This window comes from Orcinus orca, chromosome 5, assembly GCF_937001465.1.
Source record: "Orcinus orca chromosome 5, mOrcOrc1.1, whole genome shotgun sequence".
NCBI lineage: Eukaryota > Metazoa > Chordata > Mammalia > Artiodactyla > Delphinidae > Orcinus > Orcinus orca.
The window spans coordinates 20,724,685-20,752,666 of NC_064563.1; the positions used below are offsets into that span (position 1 = coordinate 20,724,685).

The 27,982-nt window shown below is 39.5% G+C and overlaps 1 protein-coding gene across 1 annotated transcript; it reads left to right on the top strand.

Moving 5' to 3' along the window:
• The first annotated feature begins 1,605 nt into the window (after positions 1 to 1,605).
• On the top strand, positions 1,606 to 27,961 carry TM4SF18 (transmembrane 4 L six family member 18). The gene is made up of 7 exons (XM_033402758.2): positions 1,606 to 2,000; positions 14,172 to 14,270; positions 14,361 to 14,554; positions 17,240 to 17,329; positions 22,798 to 22,940; positions 26,645 to 26,825; positions 27,577 to 27,961. Exons 3-7 carry the CDS (start codon positions 14,378 to 14,380, stop codon positions 27,589 to 27,591), a joined length of 606 nt encoding a protein of 201 aa, XP_033258649.1. The 5' UTR covers positions 1,606 to 2,000; positions 14,172 to 14,270; positions 14,361 to 14,377; the 3' UTR covers positions 27,592 to 27,961.
• Positions 27,962 to 27,982: the final 21 nt, after the last annotated feature.

Here is a 27,982-nt window from a genome sequence, read left to right on the forward strand (position 1 = left end):
AAACCCTAAAATTGACTATAAAAAGAAGCAAATGAATCTCTGTACCAAATTATTATCAAGATTTTTTTTTTGCAGTCCCTTTTGACCCCAGAACATGTCTCACTAAGGATTTACAGAGGACTGTGTTCAAAGTTACTTGAATTACTCTGCTCTGTACTAAACACAGTACCCCAATTACACATCCTTGAGGGCCTTATATTCTAAAGAAAAGAAGGATTGCAAAATATTTAAACTCTACTTCATACATTTATGTTTGGTAGTAATATCAGAATTGTAATTCTAAAGTTGTTTTTTATATATTGTAGAATAAAGCAAAAAAGTAAGTATGCTAATGCTGTTAGGAACTAAGATTTTCAGTGCAGTCATGTAGAATGTTTTTGGTCTTAGAAGATGCCTGTGGAAGTTTTTCCAATGAAGCTTCATGATGTCTGCAACTTTCTTTTCAATGATTGAGAGAGAGAGAAAAAAAGAAGTACAGTGATAAACATAAAGCAAAGGGAACGAAACATAAGCAACTGTGAATCTAGTTGAAGGATAAACAGTGACCTTTGTATAATTCTAATTTTTTCAATTTTTCTAAGTTCAAAATATTTCAAGATAAAAATGTTTAGGATAAGTAATATATCTTATTTGGCATTTTATAAAACACAGTTTGCTATTTAACTCTAATCAGAAACACATCGTTTATATCAGTAAAAGTAAGCTAGATTTTGCTTCAGTGAGAAGCAGCATCAAAGTATCAAGGGCTTAGAAAATCAAAAGTTTATTTCTTGCTCATGCTATCTAACCATTACAGTTAACACAGAGGGTCTGTGCAAAAGGAGAATGGGAGTTACTTGGGCTCTCTCACAAATAACGAAATGAACACACACAACTCATTAATCACGTGACCCACCCCACCCCTAAGGGGAGTCAGAGATGGGAGGTAGGGGAATATCTGATGAGTAGTATAAGGGACTCATAACTAGTTCATTATGTTTTATGCCAAAGTAAACACTGACAGACATAGGACTTAGTCATTAAGAGCACAGATTCTGCAGCGAGATTATCAATCACAGTTCAATCACTTGCCAGCTAATCTTGGGCAAATTATTTAATCTCTTTTTTGCCTCAGTTTCTTCCAGTATAAAAATTAGGTCTAATAAGAGTAACTGCTTCGGGGAAAGGTTAGGTGATTTAATACAGTAAAAGCATTTGAAATAATGACTGGCATACTACCATCATCAACAGCATTCTTATTTTACGGTATGAAATTCAGCATAATGCATTAAAGAAAATTTGTGATGCCCCTCCCGCAAATCAAACAGGAGAAAGATGTGCAGTGAAAAGTAAATTTCTCTCACATCTGAGCCTGATCAACCAGTTTTTCTCCCCAGATACAATTGTTACCAGCCGTGGCATTTATGAATTTATTGCCTTTTAGACCCAAATCCCCCCTTCATTTCTCTGCTTGTGATAATCACACATCTTTCATTTTCCGGCTGACACGATGTTAAAGTTGGCCAGTAGGGGACGCTGAAGGGACTCTGGAGGAAAAATGGGCTGCTCTTCCTGGATTTAGTGGGCTTTGCGTTCTTCTTGCTCCTGTGGTGCTGCGCTGGTGTGTGGGAGACCCAACAATGGATCTCACCCCAGCAAGTTCCGTGGGTGCCCCCGCCGGTTCCCCAGAGTCAGCTCAGCGACAAGCCTGTGAAGCCGCTTCCTGGCAGCTTTCCAGTGAGTCCAGTCATGGCCCAGCCAGCTTCCCACAAGTTCCACAGCTCTTCCCATGAGGCAGTTTCCCGTTGAGTTTCATCAGCACCCCCCAGCTAGTGATTTCTTTCCCAGCAGCCTCAGCCTACAGTTTCCCCAGTAGAGGAATTTTCAGCTTGTCAGCCTGCCCTGTGACTTATAGTTTGTCAACGGTGGGCCAGCTCCGACCTGAGGCAACCCAGCAAAATACTACACCATCAGAGGGGCTGCTCCCTCTGTGTCCAACCTTGAGGATCTCACTCTTCCAGGTTCATTCCTTTATTGGGTACCCTTTCTCAGACCTAGTGTATTCTTTTTTATTATTATCAATATTTTTTATTGGAGTATATAGTTGATTTACAATGTTATATTAGTTTCAGGTGTACAACATAGTTGACTCCATATTTTTATAGATTATACTCCATTTAAAGTTATTATGAAATATTGGTTATATTCCCTGTGCTGTACTTTCATCCTTGTATCTTATTTATTTTATACATAGTAGTTTGTACCTCTTAATCCCTTCTCCCTATCTTGCCCCCCGACACTGGTAACCACTAGTTTGTTCTCTATACCTATGAGTCTGTTTATTATTTGCTATATTCATTCATTTGTTTTATTTTTTTAGATGCCATGTGTAAGTGAAATATAAAATATGTCTTTCTCTGACTTACTTCCCTAGGCGTAATACACTCCAGTTCCATCCACATTGCTGCAAAGATCAAAATTGCATTCTTTTTTATGACAGTAATATTTCATTAATATTTCATATATATATACATACACATATATATATGTTTATTCATCTGTTGATGAACACTTAGGTTGCTTCCATAGCTTGGCTGTTGTATATAATACTGCTATGAACACTGGGGTACATACATCTTTTCAAATTAGTGTTTTCATTTTCTTTGGCTATATACCCAGGAATGGAATTCCTGGATCATATGGTAGCTCTGTTTTTAATTTTTTGAGGAACTTCTATACTATTCTCCATAGTGGCGGTACCACTTTACATTCCCACCAACAGTGAACAAGGGTTCCCTTTTCTCCACACCCTCTCCAGCATTTGTTGTTTTGTGGTCTTTGTGATGATAGCCATTACGTCAGGTGTGAGGTGATATCTCATTGTGGATTTTATTTGCATTTCTCTGATAATTAGTGATGTTGAGCATCCTTTCATGTGCCTATTGGCCATCTGTATGTCTTCTTTACAAAAATGTCTACTCAGGTCTTCTGCCCATTTTTTAATTGGGTTATTCGGTTTTTTGAGTTGTATGAGCTGTTTATATATTTTGGATATTAACCCCTTATCAGACTTAACATTTGCAAATATCTTCTCCCATTTGGTAGGTTGTCTTTTTATTTTGTTGGTAGTTTCCTTCACTCTGCAAAAGCTTTTAAACGTAATAAAGTCCCATTTGCTTATTTTTTCTTTTGTTTCCCTTGCCTGATGTGACAGATCCCCCCCAAAAAAACATTGCTGGGGTGATCCTGGCAAGCCAAGCCTGATCCCAGGCAGTTTTCTGTCTGCTGCCTCCATGCTGTGAGCACAGTTTTCAAGAGTGGACTCTTGGTTTCTCACAGCCCTAAGGTAAACTCCACTGCTTTTCAAACCAGCTAAGTGTTCTCAGGGTTGGAAGCCCTAGGGTATTATTCAGAATTCTCTTATTCCCATTTAGTAAATTATTAATCATTTTCCATATTGAACACTTACTATTCAAATTATTGTGTAATTTCTGTCTCCTGAATGGATCCTGACAGATAAAACAGTTCCTTGTAGTAGAGACATTCTATGCCTATATAATGTGTGTGTAAAGATAGATAGACAGATAGATAGATCATACCTTTTTGTTATATAAATAGCAATATTATATACAGTGTTTGTCTAACTCAGCCATCATTGCATATAGATTTATCTCATTTTTAACAGTTGTATAGTATTCCATTATTATAGACTGCCATTAGATGGCATAAATTATGCCATAATTTATTTAACCAGTTTCCTATTAATAGAGAGTGAGATTATTTCCAGTCTTTTTCTTCACAAATAATATAATAGTATTCTTACTTGATAGGTCCGTATCCCTATGTGCAAACATACCTTATCTGAAAAATCACTTCCTGGAAAAACTCTACCTTCTTAAATTCTCTCCAAACTATTTCTATGTCCACTTCTGCCACTGTATTATAGGCATTTTTCTTTTAAAAAAATTAATATTTAGTAATTTTCATTAATTAGAACTAAGAAAGCATTTTGTATACATTTTAATTGTTTAAAGAACATGTAAAATCCGTGAAAAACATATTCCAAGAAAGAGTATCATCAGATGCTTTGAGACAGGCATGGGCATGCATATATACACACACAGAAACTTTATGTGTTCCCAGAGCATAAATTTCTTCTTGAGAATCCATTACATGCTTTTAAAAGTTAGTAACATTTTCCTCACACTTGTGCCAAATTGGCCGCTAAAGTAATATAAAAATGGCTGAAAATGTTTTAATATATTCTGAACTACTCCTCAATATAACTTTATTCAGCATTTCATTCTTGCAGCAGTTAACTGACTGTATCAAGTACGACTTCTTTTATTAATACGTCTGTTTTCTAGACCATTGAAACATATTTTGCTCTTCTTTCCCCTATTCTCTATCCAGTCAGTCCTCAGGTCATATTATTCTTTTTCTTTTCCTTTTTTGAAAGTGAGGCATATTGAGATATAATTTCTATATAATGAAGTTCACACTTTATACGATTTTGATAAACGTATATGACTGTGTCAACTCCACCACAATAAAAATACTATATAAAGTATTTCCATCACCCCAGAAAGTTCTACGTGCCTCTTTATAGTCAACTCCTACCCCCACCCCAGCCCCTGGTAACCACTGATCTTATTTCTATACCAATAGCTTTGTCTTTCTCAGAGTCATACAGTATGTAGTCTGGCCTCTTTCACTTAACATAATGCTTTTGAGATTCATCCATGATGTTGTAGTATCAGTACTTCACTCCATTTTTATTGCATAGTATTCATTCATGAAGGTAAAATTTAGTTATCCATTTACCAGTTGAGGCTTCCAGGTTTTCGTGATTATGAAAAAGATGCTCTAAACATGCCTATACATGTTTTCACTTTTCTTGGGTAAATATCTCAGAGCGAGATTGTTGGGTTGTACGGTATGTGTATACTTAATTTTGTAAGACACTGCCAAACTGTTTTCCAAAGTGGCTGTACCATTTTGCATTCCCACCAGCAACAAATGAGAATTTCTGTTGCTCTGCCTTTGGCCTTCTTTAATTCTGATGGGATTACTGCAGTAGTCTCTGGAATGACCTCTTCGTTCCATGCCTTCCAAACTCTGATCCATCCTTCAAACTGAAACCAGAACAAGACTCTAAAATGCCCTCCATTCTTAAGTGGCTTTGACTTCCTCAGGATAAGATCCAGACTCTCCGGCCTGACATACAGCTCAGACTCTTCGAGCTCTGAGCTCCTTCTCACGCACCCTCCCAACAACATCCATCCATTGTGTCCCACTCGGGCAGCTGGACACAGCCGAGCTCTACTTGCTCTGAGTTGCAGAGTGGACCACTCTCTGTCCTGCCTCAGTGCTTCTGTGCAGCCTAAGGCACTTGTTTGGGCAGAGCATTTATTTTCTACTTTGTATTCCCAAGATGAAAGCACCCTCTGAGTTTTGGGTAGTGTTGGCATTTATGCAACTATCTACCAGGGAACTTCTTTTTTTCTTCAACTATGTTTTATGAACATTTTCAAAAATTCAGGAAAGTTGAAAAACTAGTGCAATGAACATCCAAATTCAGTTCAACAATTGTTAACATTTTGTTACATTTGCTTCATTTATCTACCATATATCCATCCTTCACCTCCTCTGCCCCCTTCTTCTTCTGCAAAGCTATTTCAAATTTCATATTGCTGCTAAACCACTTGCTAAATCCATCTCAGGTGTATCTATCTCCTAAAAATGAGAACAACCTGCTATATAACTACACCACTTCTACACCCAAAATAAAACTACTTCTAATATAGTCTAACACTATCTATATGGGTATTTTTCCAACTGTCCCCAAAATGTATTTCATCGTGTTGTCTTCCAGACCAAGATCCAATCGAGCTTTATACACTGCATTTATCCCCCAGTGTATATTTATCTTTGACTGAGTCTCAGTTTGCTCAGCTACATGCTTCTGTTAAGCTAGATGACTCAGTTCTGTCCCTGCCCTTCCTAGGAATCTCCTGTGAAACCCCAGCTCCATTCAAAGTTCCTGGGACTTTTTGTACTTCCCAGAAGCCTATGCTTAAATCTATTGGAGATTCAATATTTTGTATTCCAAAGCTCTTGAACTTTTGTATTTCCCCTATCAGACTCTGAGCAGAGCATCTTGAGGGCAAGGACGGGTGTTCTTCGCCTCAGTAGTCTCCCCACTATGTAGTAATTGCTCAATACCTATTTAAAGAATAAATGGTGGAATATGGTTTCTCTTCACTGTGAAGAGCTGGAATAAATAAATGGACTCTAGAGGGCTGGGAGTCAGCGAGAAGAGGGTAAAGGGCAGGTACGACAAGAGTCTGAGAGGTCATTCCAAATGCAGAATATTGCTCAGGGAACTTTGGGTATGAATCGTATATGACTTCCCGTCTCTCAGGAGGCAATATGCTAGATGTTTACCGTTAGCTGGAAACAAATCTAGAATCTAGCCGTGCTATAGACATTCTGGGCCAGATAATTCTAGAGAAAGAATTATAAACACAAAAACGAAGGAGACTGCATCCCAATGGTCCATTTTTGTTTACGTAGCTATTCTACTGCTGCTTTCCTACTGTGTTTTGAAGGAAACATCCACTCCCAGTGGGTCCCTGGGTTGGACCGGGATCAGAGCTTTGTGCCCACGGTGAATGGGGGAAATCACAGTGCATCCCCTCTGAACTCCCAGGATGAACTCTCTTTCTGAATATTAGCCTTTGCTGCAGTTCAGCTTTTATCTTGGCGGCAAATGTTTCTCTTTGATAAACTTCTTTCAGTTACCTCCTTCTTCTCCACTTCCAACCACCTATGGAATTAATTCTGGGATGATATATTAATTCTGATTCCAGAGTGACTCTGAGACTGTACACAAGGACTATTTTAGGTGGAGTGTTTCCTCTTGAGTCACCTTGTCCCTTGGTAGCAGGCATCCTGCGGATTTCCTCAGCTCCGCTGTTGAGAACAGGAAGCCAAGGCCAAAAGCAGCCAATAAGCACGGCAGCCCAGTGACTCTTCCCGGTTCCTGGAGGACCAGCACGAAAATCCTGATTTAGGAAGAATTCCTTGACAAGAAAATCGGGAGTTCACTGGAGACAAATGGCTTCAGGAAGGTTTTTTTTTTTTTTTATCAGTACACATCTTTTTTTTTTTTTTTTTTTCCCCAGGAGGCAGGTTAAGAAAGAGTTTTCTTAGGAGAGAAATTAAGTAATTTTTAAAATTGTCCAGGGAGACTTCATTAGATGCTCTGATTAATGGGATAACCAAAGATAAGGAAATTGCTTATGTCCCCTTTTCACAATTTTATCAAGTTTTTCAGCCAGTCATATCCTCTTCATTCACTTCTGTCACCCTTGCTGAACAGTCTTCCAAATGGTGTTTGGTCCTGCACCACCCCCCTCCAAATCTTCATAACTATCTGTGACATGAAAGCGTCATTAGAGACATCTTTTGGGGCTTGACCAAGACTGGGATATACTAGTCATGCATGTTTCCCTTCCCTGACCCCGTCTCCACAGCAGACATCAGTCATTTATCTGGCCTGTATGTTTCTCCCACTGAAACCAGTGTGTCTTCAAAATAGCAATGTAGGCAGCCACTACCAAGGAATCCAAATATCTAAACTTGAAACCTATTTGCAGTGAAGAAGAGGGGGTTAACGCCTCGTTCAGGCCAGGGTGAACATGGTGGAAGAGTTCAAAGAATATGTCTTAAATCTTGGGCTTAACTTCTAGTTCCTGGAAGTTTAAAAAAGTTTTCTTAGATCCATTGTTTTACATGCAAAATGGAGTTAATGCCTTCAGTTTAGAGTCATTGTGAAAATTTATTTTTTGTTTGTTTTTAATGTATGTGAAAGCTTCTAGCACAGTGCCTAGCACAAAGATACTCAAGAGATGTCAATTTATCATGATTATTTTGAAGGGGGCCCTGATTGGGAGCTCACCTCACTGACACTGAAAATTCCTAGAAGCCACAGCACTGATAGGTGGGAACTGCTCAAGGATTCTACCCTCCATAAATTTTAACAAAAGGTATTCTTTTTTTTTGTATCTTATTTATTTATTTATGGCTATGTTGGGTCTTCGTTGCTGTGCACGGGCTTTCTCTAGTTGCAGCGAATAGGGGTTACTCTTCATTGCGGTGTGCGGGCCTCTCATTGCGGTGGCTTCTCTTGTTGCGGAGCACGGGCTCTAGGTGTGTAGGCTTCAGTAGTTCTGGCACACGGGCTCAGTAGCTGTGTCTCATGGGCTCTAGAGCGCAGGCTCAGTAGTTGTGGCGCACCGACTTAGTTTCTCCTCGGCATGTGGGATCTTCCCGGACCAGGGCTCGAACCCGTGTCCCCTGCACTGGCAGGCGGATTCTTAACCACTGTGCCACCAGGGAAGTCCCATTAACAAAAGGTATTCCTAATCACTCCTCTCCAAAGTACAAAATATTGGCAATAAAAACTTATGAAGTCTCAACTAAACCCTCTTAGAACCTTGCAAATAAGTTGGTAAAACACTGTTCTTTCTGGGTTTCTTGGTAGCCAGTTACCCTCTTCAGGATTATTCTGTTCTCCCCCTTCCTTTTTACCTTATTTCATTGCCTGTTAGAATCTCTATGACTGATGTCTCAAGGTGAGAAATATTTAAAGCCAAATTAAACAGTTTCAGTTATTTTTAACATCTTTGCTTAAAAGTTGATGGGAGAGGGGTGGTTCAATATTGACTGGAGAGACTGTAAATTTCAATGCTGGATGATACTGTGATCATTTCCCACCCTCAGTTCATTCCCCCTCAAGGTTACTTCCTTTGGTTCCTTGAAGAGTTTTGCAGCTGGCTCTCCAAATGCAGGCATTCTCTCCCAAACTACCATTGTTATAATAGTTGATTTTAATATTCATTGCAAGGAACCATTCCAATAGCCAGTCCTCTCAGTTGCTTTCTTCCAATCCTCCTGCTTTCCACCCTACTTAGGCCACTCACTCCCATGGTCACACCTACTAGTCTGCTAGGGATGCCATGACAAAATACCACAGAATAGGTGACTTAATCAACAGAAATGTGTTTTCTCACATCGATGGAAGCTAGAAGTCCAAGATCAAGATGTTGGCAGGTTTGGTTTCTCCTGAGAACTCTCTCCTTGGCTTGCAGATGGCTGTCCTCTTGCTGTGAACTCCTATGTCTCTGTGCACAGACACGTCTGGTATCTCTCTGTGTGTTCAAATTTCTTCTTCTTACAAGAACATCAGTCACTCTGGATTAGGGCCCACTCTACCAGCCTTGTTCTAACTAAGGCCCTCTCGCCAAATATAGTCACATTCTGAGGTTATGTGGCATCAACATATGAATTTCAAGGGAGCAAAATTCAGCCCAAAATATACCTCTAGACTGTCTCCACCAATTACTGAAACATCTTAATCTCTAATTCCAGTATCCCTTCTTCCCAATCACTGCCTTCTATCTTTCCAGATCTCTTTTGTTTCCATTTTTTAATTGAAATATAGTTGATTTACAGTGTTGTGTTAATTTCTGCTGTATAGCAAAGTGATTCAGTTTTATATATATATATATATATATATTCTTTTTTTATATTCTTTTCCATTATGGTTTATCACAGGATGCTGAATATCGTTCTCTGTGCTATAGAGTAGGACCTTGTAGCTTAACCATTCCATATGCAATAGCTTACATCTGCATCTTTCCAGCTCTTTATCTCTCTGCTACTCAAAACCAGTAATTCTTCAACCGTACTGGGACACACAAATCCAACCCCTTTTTTACTGTCCCTCATATTCTTTTGTCCTTACTTCCCTCCTTCTTCCTTCCACAGTCCATCACTATAATCACTCTCTTATATATATTCTTGATTCCTTTGTCCCCTTTCCTCTCTTTATGATACTTGCCTGGCAGACTTCCAATCCTGGTTGATTCCAGCTTTCTTACTACTCTCTGCCCACACCTCTGCAGTTGAACTGCACTGGGAAAAGCACTTGACCATGCTGCCTAGTCTCACTATAAATTCATGACCTCAAGAGGGCCCTCAGTGCCTGCCAGCATCTGCCACATCTCTCTAGACTTTTCACCATCCTGCTTTCCTAGGCAACTGTTTCACACCTTCTCCTCTCCCTCCAAACCTGTAACATCCTCTCTCCGTCTTCATTCTCAGCTGATAAACCTGCTTCTGGTTTTACTGAGAAAGCAGAAGCAATCAGAAGTTCCCACACCTCCAATTCCTTATGCTCTGTCTTCCTTCTGTTCCTAAGACAGAGCTGCCCAGGCTGCTAGCTCAGGCCAGCTCCTCCATCTGTGCACACACTCCCACTGCTTCCCATTTACTCAAGAACACAGCTCTAGCAATTCTCCCCAGTTTCTCTCTTCCACTCCCCTCCCCTCCCCAACCCTCAACAAGAATATTCCCAACAGTATAGGAATGTGCTATAATTTTTTCCTTTAAACTTTTTCCCTGGACTCCCACTTTCCCTCCAGCTAAACTCTCCAAAAGTGTTACCTCTTCTCTCTGTTTCCAATTCCTCTTTTCTCATTCTCTCATGAACACATTCCAGTTAGACTCATGTCTGTCCCACCACTAAAGGTCCTCCTATCAAGCTCATTGATGACCTCCACGTGGCTAAGTCCAATAGCCATTTCTCAGTCCTCCCACATTACTCGCTCTATAGGCAGCCTTAACTCTAATTGATCACTTCTTTCTCAACTAGGAACTCGACTCCCAGGATAAGCTCTTCGTTCTTCTAACTCACTGGCCACTTCTCAGTCTCCTTTGCTGACTCCCCCTCTTGTCCCCAAACTCAATTCACTGGACTTCCCAGGACCTAGTCCTTGGGTCTCTTTCCTAACTACACTCATTCGTGCATAGTGTTTCATGTCTTTAAATACCGTGTATACACTGACAACTCTCACATACTCCATCCCAGACCTCTTCCCTGAACTTCATATTTGTGTATCCAATAGCCTAATTGGCATCTCCTCTTGGATTACTAATAAGTGTCTCAGAACTTGGTATGTCTGAAACTGACCACCTCATCTTCCCCTTCCAACCCTGCTCAACCTGCTGTTTTGCTCATTTCAGTAAATGACAACTTCATTCTTCCCGTTGCCCAGGCCCCAAACCACGTGGCCATCTTTGACTCCTCTCTTTCTCTTCCATTCAAGCTGTCACCACATACTGTTGGCTCTATCTTCAAAATATAGACAGAATCCAGCCTTTTCTCACCATCTCTGCTACTACTGTTAAGGTCTGAGCCACTATCTCCCATGGGAAGCCTGGATTGGTGAAATGGCTTCATCTCCTTTCTTTCACCTTACCCGTCACAGCCTAATCACAACACCACAGCCAGAGTGAGCCTTTTAACGTGTCAAGTCATTTTTCTACTCAAAACTGATCTCAGATATTACTGCTCTTCCCCTCCCTCTCTTGGCTGCAGTGACAGTAGTCTCCTCCCTGGGGTTCATTCTACCTCAGTGCTTTTGCACACTGGCTATTTTCTCTGCCTACAGTGCTTTGCCCCAAGTTCTCTACAGGACTCAACCCTCTGCTTCCTTCAGCTCTTTGCTCATGTCACCTTCTCAGCAAGATCTTCCCTGACCACCCCATCAGAAATGACATCCCCAGCCCCATTCGCTGGCACTCTTGCTTGTCCTTCCTTGACTTATTTTAGCCACACTTACCACTACCTGATAAGCTATATGTGTTACTTATACATATTTTTTATTGTTAGTCTCCACTATAGTAGAATGTAAGCTGCATGAGGGCAAGGATTTTGGACTTTCTTGTTCACTGATCTCTCTCCCCAACCCTTAGAACAGTGCCTGACACATAGCAGGTACTCAATAAATGTTCAACTAAAGACGTTGTTGCTTTCCCCATCATCCCCAAAGCTCTAGCAAATGTGATTTTAGGTTGCTTCTATGTCCCTGGGGGGAGGGGGTACGGAATCTAGTGACCAGACTTTGTTGATGCACTTTGCTAAAAACACTAGAGGAAGAAAAAAAAATCACATCCATTAGGAGGTGCCACGGAACCTCTTTGGAACCCACCATAGTTTGACTACTAGTTTCTAGTTTGTTTTATTTGAATCCCAGTGTGGCTCCAGGTAGCTCCATTTTTTAAAAAATATAAGTATAATACAATTTAAAAGTATTCATGTAAAAATAAAATTTTATTCTCTTGAATTAAAAGCAGTTATGTTATGGAGTGTTAATACTTTCTGGAGGATAATACAAATTAAATATAAATACTTCTGGGGCTTCCCTGGTGGCGCAGTGGTTGAGAATCTGCCTGCCAATGCAGGGGACACGGGTTCGAGCCCTGGTCTGGGAAGATCCCACATGCCGCGGAGCAGCTAGGCCCGTGAGCCACAACTACTGAGCCTGCGCGTCTGGAGCCTGTGCTCCGCAACAAGAGAGGCCGCGACAGTGAGAGGCCCGCGCACCGCGATGAAGAGTGGCCCCCGCTTGCCACAACTAGAGAAAGCCCTCGCACAGAAACGAAGACCCAACACAGTCTAAATAAATAAATAAATTTATTTATTTAAAAAAAATACTTCTAGGGTTAAGATTTTCAGGGTTCATCGTACAAAATTCTTTGGGTATTGAGAGGAATAAATACGCAGACTTTACTTCTGATCTCTGTACCATTTTGACCATCATGTTCCTATAACTGCTTTTTTATTATTAATGACGGTTCCCATTTACTGCCTGCTCCTTCTCTATCACCTGATACTGTGTTTTGCACACATAATCCTGTTAACCCACACATTAACTTTGTGGGGAAGGTACTGTTTTTTAATCCCCATTTCACAACTTAGGAAGTTGAGACTTGAGAAAGTTAAGTTAAGCAGGGTTCTGAGGTTACCGGCAGAAAGTGGCAATGACGTCAGGCAACCCTTGAATCCTTTTGTTTTGTTTTGTTTCATTTTTGGCTGTGGCACGCAGCTTGTGGGATCTTAGTTCCCAACCAGGGACTGAACCCGGGCCCTCGGCAGTGAAATCACAGAGTCCTAACCACTGGAACGCTGGGGAATTCCCAACCCTTGAATTCTTTTTTTTTTAAATTAATTTTTATTGGAGTATAGTTGCTTTCCAACCCTTGAATTCTTTACACCACTGTCTACATTATCTTTAACATATTAGTGCCAAGATTCCTTCCCATAATCTTCTCCTTATGTCATCAGAACTACAGGGATCTGTAGCTCTTTAAATTTAGGGCAATAACTTGGAAGGGAGTAGAGAATGGACTTGAGGACACGGGGAGGGGGAAGGGTAAGCTGGGACGAAGTGAGAGAGTGGCATGGACTTATATACACTACCAAACGTAAAATAGATAGCTAGTGGGAAGCAGCCGCATAGCACAGGGAGATCAGCTCGGTGCTTGGTGACCACCTAGCGGGGTGAGATAGGGAGGGTGGGAGAGAGGGAGACGCAAGAGGGAAGAGATATGGGGATATATGTATACGTATAGCTGATTCACTTTGTTATAAAGCAGAAACTAACACACCATTGTAAAGCAATTATACTCCAATAAAGATGTTTAAAAAATAATAATAATTTGGAACGGAGAATTCCTAAATTCACTTCAAACTTATCACTCATAAAGTCTTAATCAAATTACCCAAATTCTTTTACCTCTTTTTCCTAGGCAGTAGGAGATATGAATTTATTCTTGTTATTATTTTATTGCGAGGTAGAGATAATAGATGTGAACTCTTTAGAGGAAAGCAGTACCCGTCTTATAACAATAAACTCATCAACTGTGATGTCTTGTTTTCCTAACTCACCAGTCTTTCCCTTTCTTTGTCCTTTTTGTGCCCCCTGCAGTTTAAACAGTGCTTGGTGAGTAGTGAGCACACAATAAAGAACACTGAATAAAAGACAGATACATAAAGTCAGAATATTTGAGCAAAACGCACATCCGGTGCCAATATAAGATCCCTTGGTAGTTTTCTCTTTAACCCGCCTGTCCACTGTGGGGTGAAATTTGCCAGACTCCATTCCAACCGCCCCCCTCCAACTTCCTTCTGCAAACATGCCCAGGATTCAGTCTTGAGTGCTCTAATCCAGAGGAAAATGACTTATTTTAAAAAGCAGTAAAAACACCACATTCCTTTGGCACAGGATGAAGACCAGCTCAGCTTTTCAGCCGTTGATCTTTGTCTATTGTTCTCCAAACAGTAAACCACTATTTCCACACCGACAGATTGCAGGCAGCAGTTCTGTCCGAGTCCTGGGCTCCTCATGAATATGAACTGAAGGGCTCTGACCCAGAAAGTGGTAGGTAATCTCGGGGAGGGGGCAGGGGGGAGACAGGTAAGGAAGAAAAACAGGCTTGATGTAATTCTACACTCTTGAAATCTCCTGCAGGTTCTGAGCAGGGTAACATGGGGTCTTGGAAATGTGGAAGCTGCCTGAGTAGTCTGCTGATTCCTCTTGCACTTTGGAGTATAATTGTAAACATATTATTGTATTTCCCCAATGGGCAAGCTTCCTATGCCTCCAGCAATAAACTCACCAACTACGTCTGGTATTTTGAAGGAGTCTGTTTCTCAGGTATTATGGTAAGTGTGACTTTGGAGACTTGGGATTGCAGAAGGGGGAGTTTTTACTAAGCATGAACTTGTTCCTAGTGAAAATGATGAATCATGGAAAAATCATTCTTCTAATCCTTGGTTTGGGTTTGGAAGATGGAGGGGGGTGAAAAGGCAGGTAGTCCATGAGGACTTGGAGGGTAGCTTTGTTTTCAGTCAGCTGCTTATTTATGTAGCTCCAGCAATGCAGGAAATTAGTCCTAATGAAAGTTGGTGGGACACTGGCCTATAGAAATATTATATCCTCATGAAAGCTGTGTGTCCACTAATGCTATTTAATCTCCAGTGGCACTGCTCTTTCCTAGAAAGGATTTTCTGTCTGTACTCAGGATTTCTCTAGCTTGGAGTGGTGTTAAGACAGTGGGAAAAGCAGAGATTTGAAGATTCAGACAAACTTGAGTTCCAGTCTAAGCTCTGTCATTTGTGTCATGAGACTTTAAAGCAAGTTACTCAATGTCTTTGGGTGGGTGTTGATGAAAACTAAAAGTATCCACAGTAAGAATCCATGGATGTTTTTCTGACGACTTTGTGCTCTTTAAAAACAAACTGATAGTAAATCATGTTGGCAACTCAGAGGAAAAGAAGTTTTTCCTGATCATATCATTTCTAAAAAAAAAAACACACTGTGCACGGTAAGCTTTCTATACCAACAAGAATGCAAAAAAAAAAAAAAAATCCATTATAATCTATCTCTACATCTTTGTGGGTGTTTAATTATTATAACATTTGAATAAATATGTTGGAAAGCAGTTTCATTTATTTGTCATTTTGCACGTTAAATTAATAAACTTTGAAATATGAATACACAGTGCTGCTGAAGGTGCTATGTGCTAGGTACATAATGACTGTTGGTGGTGGTACTATAAATAAATGCAAGCCTTTGGGAGACATTTTTCATATGATATATTAAGATCCATGAAAATGCTTATGTCTTTTGACTTGGTAATCCTAAACCTGAGCATACATTCTGAGGAAATAATCCAGAATAAGGAAAGAAATTTATACATAGATGTTTGTGGCAGCATTATTTATAATAGCAAAAAACTAGAAGCATCCTAGCATAGACATGGCAAAATAGATTATGGTCCATTCACTTTATAAAGGATGAAAATTGTAGTTATGAACATGTAGTAACGTGGAAAACACATGTTATTTTATATTAAGTGAAAAAAGATATAACAAAATTGTGAATACATTATGATTGAAATTATGTAAAATATACACATGTCGGAGTACATACTTAAAAACATGTGAGAGTAGTGGTATTTTGGGTAATTTTCCTCCATTATTCTTGAGCCCTCTGTATTGCAGCTATATTTTACAACAAAAAGGGAGAGAAGTTTCTCTTTAAACACGGGCTATGCCTGTGTTTCTCCTTTGGCACAGGACTCTAGGATCTAGGTCTAATTATTTCTAACAATATTGTAATGAGGCTGGTTCCTGCACCTGGTTTATTGTGGCTTATCTTGTCATTGTTTCTCTCAATATATAATTGTACTAAGTGGAAGATTTGCAAGACATTACTAAAGTTAAACCAGAATCTCTTTAAAATTGTGTTAATTAATAGTGTTGAAAGGAGGAGAATGTAGGACTGTTTGCTTATATTCCATGTAAAATTTAAAACTGTAAAAAGAACCCATTCTCTAGTTTTCACTGTCTAGGAATTCTTGAAAAATATTCTTTCAAGACCAAATCCTTTTTGGAGAAAGGAGAGGAATATAGATAAATAATTAAATGGATTGATAAATAAATGATGGCTGAAGGAGTTTGGAAACTGGAAATATTCACTACAAGGAGTAAAATAACAATGAACTCAACTACAAGATTCAGTACTGAACAGTAGAAGGAAAGGATAGGTGGAGAATTTGCCAGAAGCAATTCACAGTCCATACCTGCCCAAACCAAGGACTGTAATCTTGGGTTGACCAAAAAGATAGTTCGGGTTTTTCTGTACCTGAACGAAGTTTTTGGCCAACCCAATAGTAAAGAAATCCATATTCTTTCCGGAACTTGAGCCCTTTCTTTAAGATACCAAGAAAGGGAAGTAGAATACACTGAATTCTCCCAGTTTGTTGGCTTCATACAGACAAAACCCACTGGAAAATCTGAATCTAAGATGATCTGAATACTCGGGGACATTGAATTTACTTTACTTTGGATTAAGAGATTTAGTTTCAGAGTAACCATACCTTTCACCTGGATTCCCAGAGGGCAGTAAAAAGAAAGAGGCTGGCAAATGGCAAAGTCTGGTGAATGGTTTTCCTTTGTCCTCCACAACTGAGTCAGTGAGAAGTGCACGCTTGCTGCAGAGGGTGGTATTCTCATGTCCATACCATTTGCCCCTCCTTAATCATTAACTTTTGATAACTGATAACTATGATAACAGCTAACATTTATCAATCACATGTTATGAATCAAGCACACTATTAAAAATTTTACGTACAAGAGCTCATAACAACCCAAAGAGGTGAGTTCTCAGCACCATTTTGTAGGAAAGGACTCTGGAGTGCATACAGTTATTAAGTGGCAGAACCGGGATTTGAACCCAGAGTTACCTGATCCCAGAGTCTATGCTCTGAAGCACTGTGCTCTGATTCTGAGCATGAATGCAAACTAGTATTCCATTTCTGATATCTTTTCTCTTCCCTACTATAGATGCTTATAGTAGCAGCAATTCTTCTTGTACTGGAGAATGATAACAACTATAAATGTTGCCAGAGTGAAAACTGCAGCAAAAAATACATGGTAAGAACAATTTTGAGGATGGTTGAGTGTGCTCTGCCTTTCTTTCCTCTCACTTGGGGACGTGAAAATATTGACACTATTGTACCCTCTCCATCATCCTTTCAGTTCCGAGCCCAAGAGTTTCCTCCAAATATTATCTATTTTGTCTACCGTTTTCCTCCACTTTTGTTCTACTGATATTCTTCTAGCAATTCAATATTTAAAGATACGTGAAATTAGAAAATAAGATTACCTTTCCCTAACTGGGTTTCTGTGAGTCTATTTTTTCCCTTATCAACTTTATTGAAGACTAATTTACATATAATAGATGCCATCCATTAAAAGTGTAAAATTCCGTGAGTTTTGACAGTTTACCCATGAAACTAGCATCATAGTCAAGGTAGGGAACATTTTCATCACCCCCAAAGGCTGATCGTTGATCTCTTTTTGTCATTATAGATTAGTTTGTATTTTATATAAATAGAATCATACAGTGTTGGTCTTCTGTATCTGGCTTCTTTCACACAGCATTAGATTTATCTCAGAGTTGGGTATATATCATGTACATTTTTAAAGCTAGAACTTTAAAGATAATTAAAATAGAGTGAAGAGAGAACAATACAACCACATTTTCTAAGCCTATGCTCAACACATAGGCACTGGGTTCCTGTGTCTCCACCATCATCCACCTCCCCCTCCTCCTGTCATCATCATTTATTCATATTTGCATAGCACTTCGTAGTTTGTTCACATTTGCCCAATGAATTATATCATTGCTACTCCTGCTTTATAGATGAGTCACCTGTGACTCAAAGAGAATATGATTCATTATAACTAGGAGGAGCTTTGCCAGAGGTCTGGGAGGCATTCTTTGCAGCAGTGGTTCCACATGTTGTCTGCACATTGCAATGATCTGGGAGCTTGGCCTTAGAATCCCACCCCCAGAGACTCTGACTTAGTTGGTCCGAGGTGCAATTACATTTAAATATGCGGCCAAGATGGTATGGCTTACTTTATTTGACTGTTGCTTTTGGAAGATTAAATTCGTTGTTTAATTCACCATTGTGCCCCTAGTGGGGAAGAATTAGAAGACCAAAATACTCTCCCTCTGTGTGTGTGTGTGTGTGTGTGTGTGTGTGTGTGTGTGAGTCTACTTTCTTAACCAATTGAATCAAACATCCCCCAGTAACTGTTCGTATTATGCTACAGAAAAGCTTTCAAAATGGTCTAGGTGAAGCAATGGATTCAGGTAAATTTTAACCTATGTACTCAGGGAATTTCTAGAAAAGAAATGTTTGTACCGTTAAGTATCTAATAAAAATCCATGTGTTCAATTTGCCTTAACTCATTATTAGCATCTCCAGCACAAATGGATGCTAGAAATAATGTAGAGTCTGGACACTGTCATAGTCAACATTGGATGAGATGACTGGCATCTCGGTGGAAAGAGCAGGAGGAAGGGAGAGAGGATTCCCTGGATTTTCTGTTTGGTTCTTTCAAAGTATGCTCTAGGATAGGGGTCCTAACTGATATGCCCTCAGATGCCAAATACCTGATGGCAGTGAAATATGTGAAATATGTAGACATTAGAGCAAATTTTCTATTTAAGGAAGAAAGGGAGCTGCTACTCAGGTCCAGCCAATTGCTACCACTACAATATTGGGCAATAATTCTCAATTTTCAATAGGAAGTAGAAATATGGAGTTTTAAGTAAAACTTCACAACTATAAAATGTTGACAATTAATTCTCATTTAAACTAAATAAAACACATCTTGCAGGCCAAATTTGAGTCTGCACCAGTTTGTAACTTCTGAAGCTCTGGAATGGAAATTTAGGTCATCTAAGATTCATCTTGTAGAGGAGAAAAAAAGTTTCCTCAACCCTCTTTGGGTCCCTGGTTGGGTCTGAAAATTAATCTGATGACAGGTTAACATGAGAAAAGCAAACAAATTTTATTGAATTTTTACATGTACATGTGTGATTTCACGAGAGAATGAAGACCCCGAAGATGTGACTAGAGCAGGAAGCATCTAACCTTTTTAGATAAAGAAATAATAACTTTGTGAAGAATTAACAAGACAGAGAGATTTGGGTTAGGGATAGAAAAAGGTGAAGAAGTAACTAGGAAAATAAGGTTTAGTTAAACAACATTTATTTATACAGAGTTCTTGGCCCCAAATTTTAGTCTCTGGTAATAAGAATGTCTTCCTTCCTCCAGGTGCAGGGAGGGTATCTTTCACCTGGGCGTTTTATGACCTGTTTCAGGGAAGAAGGGTGAGAAGGTCGGGGAGGTTAGAGTGAACTTCCCGCTTCTGCCATTTCCACAAACTCCTTCGGCTTAAGATATTAATATGCCAAGATGCCATGTTTTGGAGCAACACGACCTGAACCCCATTCCTCTGTGGTGTCGCACCTTCTGCCAACATTCTGTGGGCACTGGAAAACAAATACTGGCCAAATAAGGGCACTTGAAATAATAGATAATATTTTGATTTTGCTTTTCACTTTTCAAATAATTTTTATATGCATTGTATCCTTTAATTTTTGAAACAGCCCTATTGTGTAGGCGCTGTAACCATCTACATCATCTACGTTTTACGGACAATGACACTGTGACTCAGAGAGATTCTTATTCCCACTTTATTTTGAGGCTTACTTCGATTGTGCAATTGTATCCACTCATTAGATTGTAATTTATACATGTATACATACATATATATATATTATGCTATGGTTGTAAATTCACCAAATGGAGAAATTCTTCACTGATCTTTCCAGCAAACTGCTTAAGGCCATCTGGTAAATAAGGAGCTCAATCTTTTGAAAACGTCCTTCTTCCTTTTTCAAAGATGACATTAGCGAATAGGTAAATATTTTTTACAAAGTATAATCAACAGAAATCTACTGTAAAAAAAAAAACTATTTATCTCATCCCATGACAAGGCAAAACTCTATTAATAATCAATATGAGAAACATAACTTGAAAGAGCTTTCCATCATATGTAAAGTTGCCAATGAGATTACTAGTATCAAATAGGAAAAAAGCATAATTGTTCTTTCCTTCTTTGTGTTTTTAAAATACTTTTTTTCTGATTTTCCATAATGATCATGTATTGATGTTACATTTATAAAATAACTCCAAGCAAAGAAATGTAATTTGATATAAACTTTGTTCCAAAACTTGCAGGTTTTTTGTTCTTTTTCTGGTCTCAGCTTTTGAATTTATCAACTGGCCACTGCATGTTTCTGTTCGGCCATCCTACTCTCACTCGAAATCGACATTTTTTAAACTAAATTAAATTTTCTCCCAAGCAATACTGCTTTTCTTCGCATCCCTATTTCTGTCTCCTTTTCACTCAAGTCCCAAACTCTGGAATTTTTTTCAGCCCATCTCCAGCTACTCATTTCCTCCTCAATGTCTTTTTGTCCAGTGCGTGTCTTTGTTGCCACAACTTGACGTTTTCTCCACATGGAATTCTTATCTGGGGGCTCTCTCACTTCTGGCTGGTGTGCCCCACTGCCGGAGTAATTTTCCAAAATCATTTATTGGTTCATGTCACTTCCTTGCTCAAAAATTAATTCCATGGCTTGTTAGAAAAAGAGCTATTCCAGGTCTAAGGCAGCATAAATTCAAACTGATCTTCGGACATCTTGTGCCAGGAAGCAAGGAAGTGTTCAAAGAATGATAGGGGTATATTGAAGGGTACAGGAATTGACTTAAAGGGATGTTCCCACTGGTCATATTTGAACCATTTAAGCATCGAAAGGAATAATAACAATTATGAGTTATAACATAATGAATTAGAAAATCCATGCATCCACAATATTACAGAAAGAGAGGGGCAGAGGAGAGAAACGGGAAATAGAAGTTCTTCTGTACAGAAAAATGATAACTTACAAATGCAGGAGAAATGAAAAATTAGAAAAGCAGTACATTACAACCGCTTATTGTGATAATCGGTGATCAGTGAACATGAGGGTCATCAGTAGATGCTAAATCCACCTGTTGACATTTCTTTAGGGAACAAGATATGACACAGTCTCAAAGTATCACCTCACAAATGCCTTCCTAATAGCAAAGTAGAAAATGGACATTTATAGATCTGAAGGACACCACTTTAACCAAGAGATCAAATTTAGCATCATCAGTAGCAGTGAGAGGCCCATAATGTACCCACGCCAATCACATGTTCTTGCCAAAGTGTTTAATCCAAGTCCAATTGTGAGGAAACAATCAGAAAAGCCCTGAATGTGGGACTTTCTACAAGACCACTGGCTGGGATTCTTTAAAAACAATTTAATATCCTGAAAGAAAAAAGGCAGCAAGACTAGTGTAGATTAAAGGAAACCAAAGAGATGTAACCTTGTGCCTAAACCTTCATTGGATCCTGTACAAAAAAAGAAAAACAATTGCAGAATAATAGAGTATCTTTATTCTTGGGACGTAAGTGCTGGTGCGTTTAGGGGTGAGATATCCCAATGTCTGAAACCTACTTTCAAATGGTTAAGCGACAAAAATGTAAATAAATATATGTGTTTGTCGATGTACATATACATACTGAGAGAGAGGGAGAGAGAGCAAGCAAAAATGGTAAAATCGTCACAAAAGTTGAGTCTAAGAAAGAGGTACTATACTTTCAACTTTTTTGTAGATTTGAAAAAAAATTTTAATCAAAGGCTGTGGGAGAAAAATCCACTTACTCTGAAGGATGAAGTCCAGTCTCCTTGATCCAGCATCCAAGGCCACCTTCTGCCTGGATCTCCCAAGTTACACTCACGTTATAAGTGATATAACGGCTGGATTGTGTCTTATCAGCCCTGCTTTCTCAGTTTTAGCACCATGCCAAGCTTCTCCCCTCTACTCATCTGTAGGAATCCCTTTTAGATCAGATCAATCTACTTAGTCTCACAACTTAGCTTGTATGGATCTGGTGGTGAACATTGCTCATTCTTTCTACTCAATTGAAAATACCCACCTCCCCTTCAATCCCATGCTCACTTGAGTATAAACATGACCATCTAGGCTAAAACATAATATTTCCCCACATTTTCCTGTGTGCGAACATATTCAAATATCATCTTCATAAGAGAAAAACAAGGATCATAGCTTTTGATTTTTAGAGAATCCACCCTACCTAGAAAATAACGTCTTCAATAAAGAAGTATAGATTGATTGATCACATCCTTTCATTGCATTTATGTATGAGTTGATCATTATTTCGATATCAAAGCTCCAGAAAAAAAGCGGAGAAATTTAGTAAATTAACTAATTTTCTCTATGGAATGCCAAAGAAAAAAATCATTTAAAAACTTATTTTTAAGATCAAGTGGGTTTGGATTAAATGTTTCCTTTTTTTCTGTGGACATTTGTTATTACACAGGCTGCAGTAGGCTTGGATGACTAGGGGAAGTTACCTATCTGATCCCTTAGTCACAATATCCCCTTGTCTCATTCTATGGCACTAACCTCCTTCTATGTTTAATTTAGACACTGCTGTCGATGATCTTTTCTGCCCTTGGAATTGCTTTCTCTGGATACTGCCTGGTCATATCTGCTTTGGGCCTTCTTCAGGGCCCTTACTGCCGCACCCTTGATGGCTGGGAGTACGCCTTTGAAGGCACTGCAGGACGGTAAGGAATAATTCCCTGATTTGGGAGGAGGTCTGAAAGTCAGAAACACCTGGCTGCATGCCCATACTCATTTTCCATGATCACTTAGCGGTTCTGTGTCTACCTTAGTCCAAAATGTTCCTAATAGTTTGCTAATGTCCAGACCAATTTGTTCCTACACTGAACTCTGTTTAGATCTTTTTTCCTCCAGTCTTTTAATGTCACATGCATTCATTATTTTAAGGCTGTCGTGGACATTTCTGAATGAAAGGCATGTTTCTGCCGTACTGCAGAACAGGGCTTCGTCGTTATTGGGGTCTGGTAATTGCTGGAGCTTGGGGCTTGGGTGGCTCTGGGAAGTCAGTCTTGTTTTGTGGCCAGGCTGGACATGGAGTCTGTTACAGATGTGAAAGGGCTTGGCTGGGAGAGAATCACAGTGCCGTTGGATGGTGCTATCCGGAGCTATACCATTAGGGGCCACACGGAGGTAGAACCAGGCAAGGTGGGCAGCCAAGTGAGATCCAGGGACATGAGTAGGTGCAGGAGTTTGTGGAAGGAGCCAAGAGCTTATGGAGCATGTACTGAACAAGAGTCCTAGGGGTAGCCTTGCTCCGAAGGCTGGTAGTTCAGTCAAGCGTTGAGGGACCCAGTCCTGGATCACAGAATGCCTCACACTGGCATTGTGCTGGCTCATGGCCCTACCAGCTCGGGAGGGAGCAGGGCCCAGACAGAGATACAAGAAGATCTACTCAATCTCTCCCTGTCTTGTACTGCACAGACAATTCCAATGGAATAAAATGAGGGAGTGTCGGTACCATTCCCTGGGGAAGTTACACTTTCTTCTCAAATCCCCATGGCTGGCTCTATTGTTCAAAGTCCACATCCATTTGGAGCTTTACCTGCTCACCTCAGCCTGCACAGCACAACTGCTTCTGTGCCCATAGCTGCCTTTATTCTAAAGTGTCCACGAGGTACCCCATGCTGTGAGCAGAGCTCTCCCTCAGGTCAGGAGAACCTAGAAAATTACTTCAGGTCTTTCTGAACACTTGGAGGAGACACTCCTTTGGGATTGAAAGGGCTCAGGAAAGGGGACCCTAATGTAGAAAGTCCCACTGGGTACAAAGAGTAGTTCTTTATGCCACCAGCCCCTGAACTTTTCCCCACCCCCAAAACAAGTAAGCCTCCAATTTCAATGCAGGAATCTCAGGCTGCCCACATGCCTCTTCATTCCTCCTTTAAAGTTGCCCTAGATATTTGTATTCACCTGATTCCAGCTCTATAAAAATGTTTAGAGGTGAAAAATTGGAGGCCATGAAGGGAAGCTAAGTTTCTGGGCCCCTAAAGAAGTTTCCAAGGCTTGGTGAATGCAAGGTGGAACAGCTGTTAATGTTGAACAAATCAGCTGAAAATTGCCCAAATCACCTCTTCATATGTACATTTATTCCACAAATATTTATTAAGCGCCTACTAGGTCCCTGCCTTGGATTAGGTGCTAGCCAATCAAAGATAAATTACACAGGTTCACTTCCCTGTAGAAACTCACACAGATTTGACAGAACGTTCTGCTGAGATGGAAGCCTTAGAATGAACATCGCCCTTAGAGCACAGAGCTTCAGTGCTTGTAGATCTGGGTTGAAGTCTCCCGTCTCCTACTTACAAACTGTATGGCCTTAGACAAATATCTGGATATCTCTGAGCCTCTGTAAACTGGAGATAATAATCATTCCTACCTCACAGAACTGAAAATTAAACAGAAGTAAAGCACAGCTTAGATTTAATAAATTCTCGACATGCCAGATTTTATTATTAAAATCATTACTTTGCATAACCTTCTATACCACATGATGGTCTTCCATCTGCCAAGCTGACAGCAAGTTCAGCCATTAAGTTCACCCACTGGCATGGTGACCAGCGAGGATCCTGCATCAGTTTCATTTAACGAGCATTTGTTGATCTTTGCAATGCCCCAGGCACTGCCTTAGGCCTTAGACATGGCCATTTAGAGATGCATAAATCCCAACAGAGTTCTCACAGTACACTGTGTAGTGAGGAACTAGATACACAGATACAGCTATAGACAGAATTATAACATAACGAAGTACATGTTTTGTTAGAACGGTGTATAGAAATTGTGGAGTGAATGAGTATCAGGGCAAATTTCTCTATTCCTTCCAGACCGTGATATGCATTTATGACTCATTCCATTTATACAAGAAGAATAAATAGGACCGTATCCTAGGAGAAAAAGACAAATCCTGCAAGGCATCTTGCTTTAAAGTGTTGGATGATCTGTGCAGAGTATATACTGGGAACAGTCTAGAGTAAGGATCTTGAAGGGATTAGCTTCCCTGGTGTCAGAGACAGAGTTAGGAGTAGGAGGGTGTAGGAAGTGGGTCCAGGGAAATGATAACAGGAAATTACATCTGTATTGTGCTTTATAGGTTCCAAAGCATTTTTACATACGTCTCATCAAATATTCACAATAACCGTAGGGTTAGATATTTTATACCCATTGTCCAGATCAAAGAGGTAAAGTCCCTGGCCCAAGATCCTACAGATCCAGGAGTTCTGACTCCATATTCAGTGCTCTTTACCCCTTGAGACCTAAGGTCCATTAACAATACCAAGAAATTCTCAGAGTGCCTCTGAATGTCCCAGAGCATAGAGAATAAGAAATAAAGAAAGGGAGGAAAGAGAGAGTTAAGGACCACTTGGCTGGCACCAAGGTTGCTTGAATTGCTGTTTTGAAAAAAGGCATCTTGTTATCAACAAGATATTTACAAACAGCTCTGCCCTGTAACTGGGCTTGATTGTTTTTGTGGGGGGGGATTTTTTTTTTTTTGAGGAGACCAGTTTTTAATTTCGATTTAGTTCGACAAAGAGAGTGTCACTCTTGGAGAAATGCTAATGACCATAGCTGACCTGGAAGTGGGCAAAAGACAGGATAATTCAGCATGGTTTTAAGACTATCTTAAACGTGGAGGTGGTTTAATTCTGAAAATCCTGTGCTACGCTAGACTGATTAAACCATTCAGTCTTTTGCTTTTCCACCTCATAATCTCAATCTTTTTAAGAGCTGCAGAACACACAGTGGACCCCAGACCAGCAGCATCAACATCACCTGGGAACATAGAAACCCAAAGTCTCCACCCCATCCAGACCTTCTGAATCTGAAACTCTAGGCTGGGACCCAGCAATCTGCATTTTCACAAACTTTCCAGATAATCTTGATGTGTGCTCGAATTTGAGAACCATTGTTCTAAAAGGCTTTGGGACAGAGTCTAAGAATAAGAGCATCATTTCTCTTTGCTCTTTTACCACCTGTGTGATTTTATATCCAGTGCTAGCTCAGCCCTGTCCCTGATAGCGTAGGCTAACTCTGGACTCCTAGGAAATGGGCAATCTCTACCTCTCTTGGTATTGACATGTGAGGCCTTTCATTGCTGTTGAACTCTTCAGTATGCATCTTGCCTCCTAAGTGAATTAGAATTGTCTGAGGCAGGTACCATGTTCCTAATAAGCATAGCCCTGTGCTGTGCATACTGTGTGTTCAATTGTGTATCTGAATAATTTTATATATTCATTCACATATAATAATATTGTTTTTTAATCATATATCAGTATCTTAATTTCCCAGACATATGAAAACTTGTAGCCTTCTTCCTTGGACCAAGTCTTTAGGCGTGGCCATGCATCATGTTGACCATTTCCTTCCTCTCTCTCAGTTTCCTTACAGATTCTAGCGTATGGATTCAGTGCCTGGAACCAGCACATGTAGTGGAGTGGAACATCATCTTATTTTCTATTCTCATAGCTCTCAGTGGTCTTCAAGTGATTGTCTGCCTCATCAGAGTAGTCATCCAGTTGTCCAAGATACTGTGTGGAACCTATTCAGTCATCATCCAGGTAACAGAACCCCACTGGCACCTGTACCTCCTCCATTTTACCCCCACTGGCCAGGACTCAATGGATCTTGTTGGAAGGATTTTAGAATTCCATCATTTTCTTTCTATTCCTACTGCCCTCATGTTTACTCAACCTCTAATACCTCAATTTTTCTAATATTCCAATGTGTCTGTTGGCTTATCTAAATGGATTGAATCGATGGAATAACTATAAAATCACATTCCATGTTGTATGGTGAAAACACCACAGGTGTTTTAAATGAGCAATGTTTCTATGTAGAAATAACTCAAAGCTCAAAGAAATCTTACCATTTATTGAGAATGTCCCTGTTCATAAAATAGTCGAAGGCTCACAACCTAATCCCAGTGATATAATTTCTCTTTTGAATGCTGCTACATTCAAATAATCCTTTTTTATATTGAGTCATTAGTGAGTGGTTTTGAAGAAGAGAAATATTGAAACCACTTCTGCTTCATCTGCTAAAATATTAACGTTAATTTAATTATGGTGGAAACTGCTAAACCTATCCATCAAGTCCAGAGTAAAGAGAAATCACGAATGAGACATCTTGTATCTTGTTTAACAACATATAATGTATAATACCTTTCCTAGTAGTTTCAAATAGATATTTTCCTATTCTATCATGTTTTGCATATAAACTATAAGTTTAAGTTGCTACTTGGATTATGGATTATGAATCAAGTTTACTTACTTTGTTTTTCTTTCTTTCTTTCTTTCTTTTTTTTCATAGCCTGGAATCATTTGAATAAGAACAAGAATGTTTTTCTTTATCAAGATATGGTCATCTACCTTGTGTCTATTGTTTGGACTTGAGGGCCATATTCAGAGGATGGCTTTTTTCTCCAGTTGGTATTTATTGTCCTCACCGGAAGTGCCTTCCATTTAGAATTTTTTTCTAAAGCTATATGTGTCAGGATCTTCAGAAATGTTCATACCCTTTGATCAAATAAATCCAATTTCTATAACCTATCCTATGAAAATAAATAAGAATACGAGATAAAACTTTATGCAACTACATATATTTGAAAATTATTTAATATCCTGGAAAATTAGAAATACCCAGAAAGTCTAACTTTAGGGGAAGGATTAAATAAAGCATGGTACGTTAGTTGTAATATTATGTAAAATGATGATTT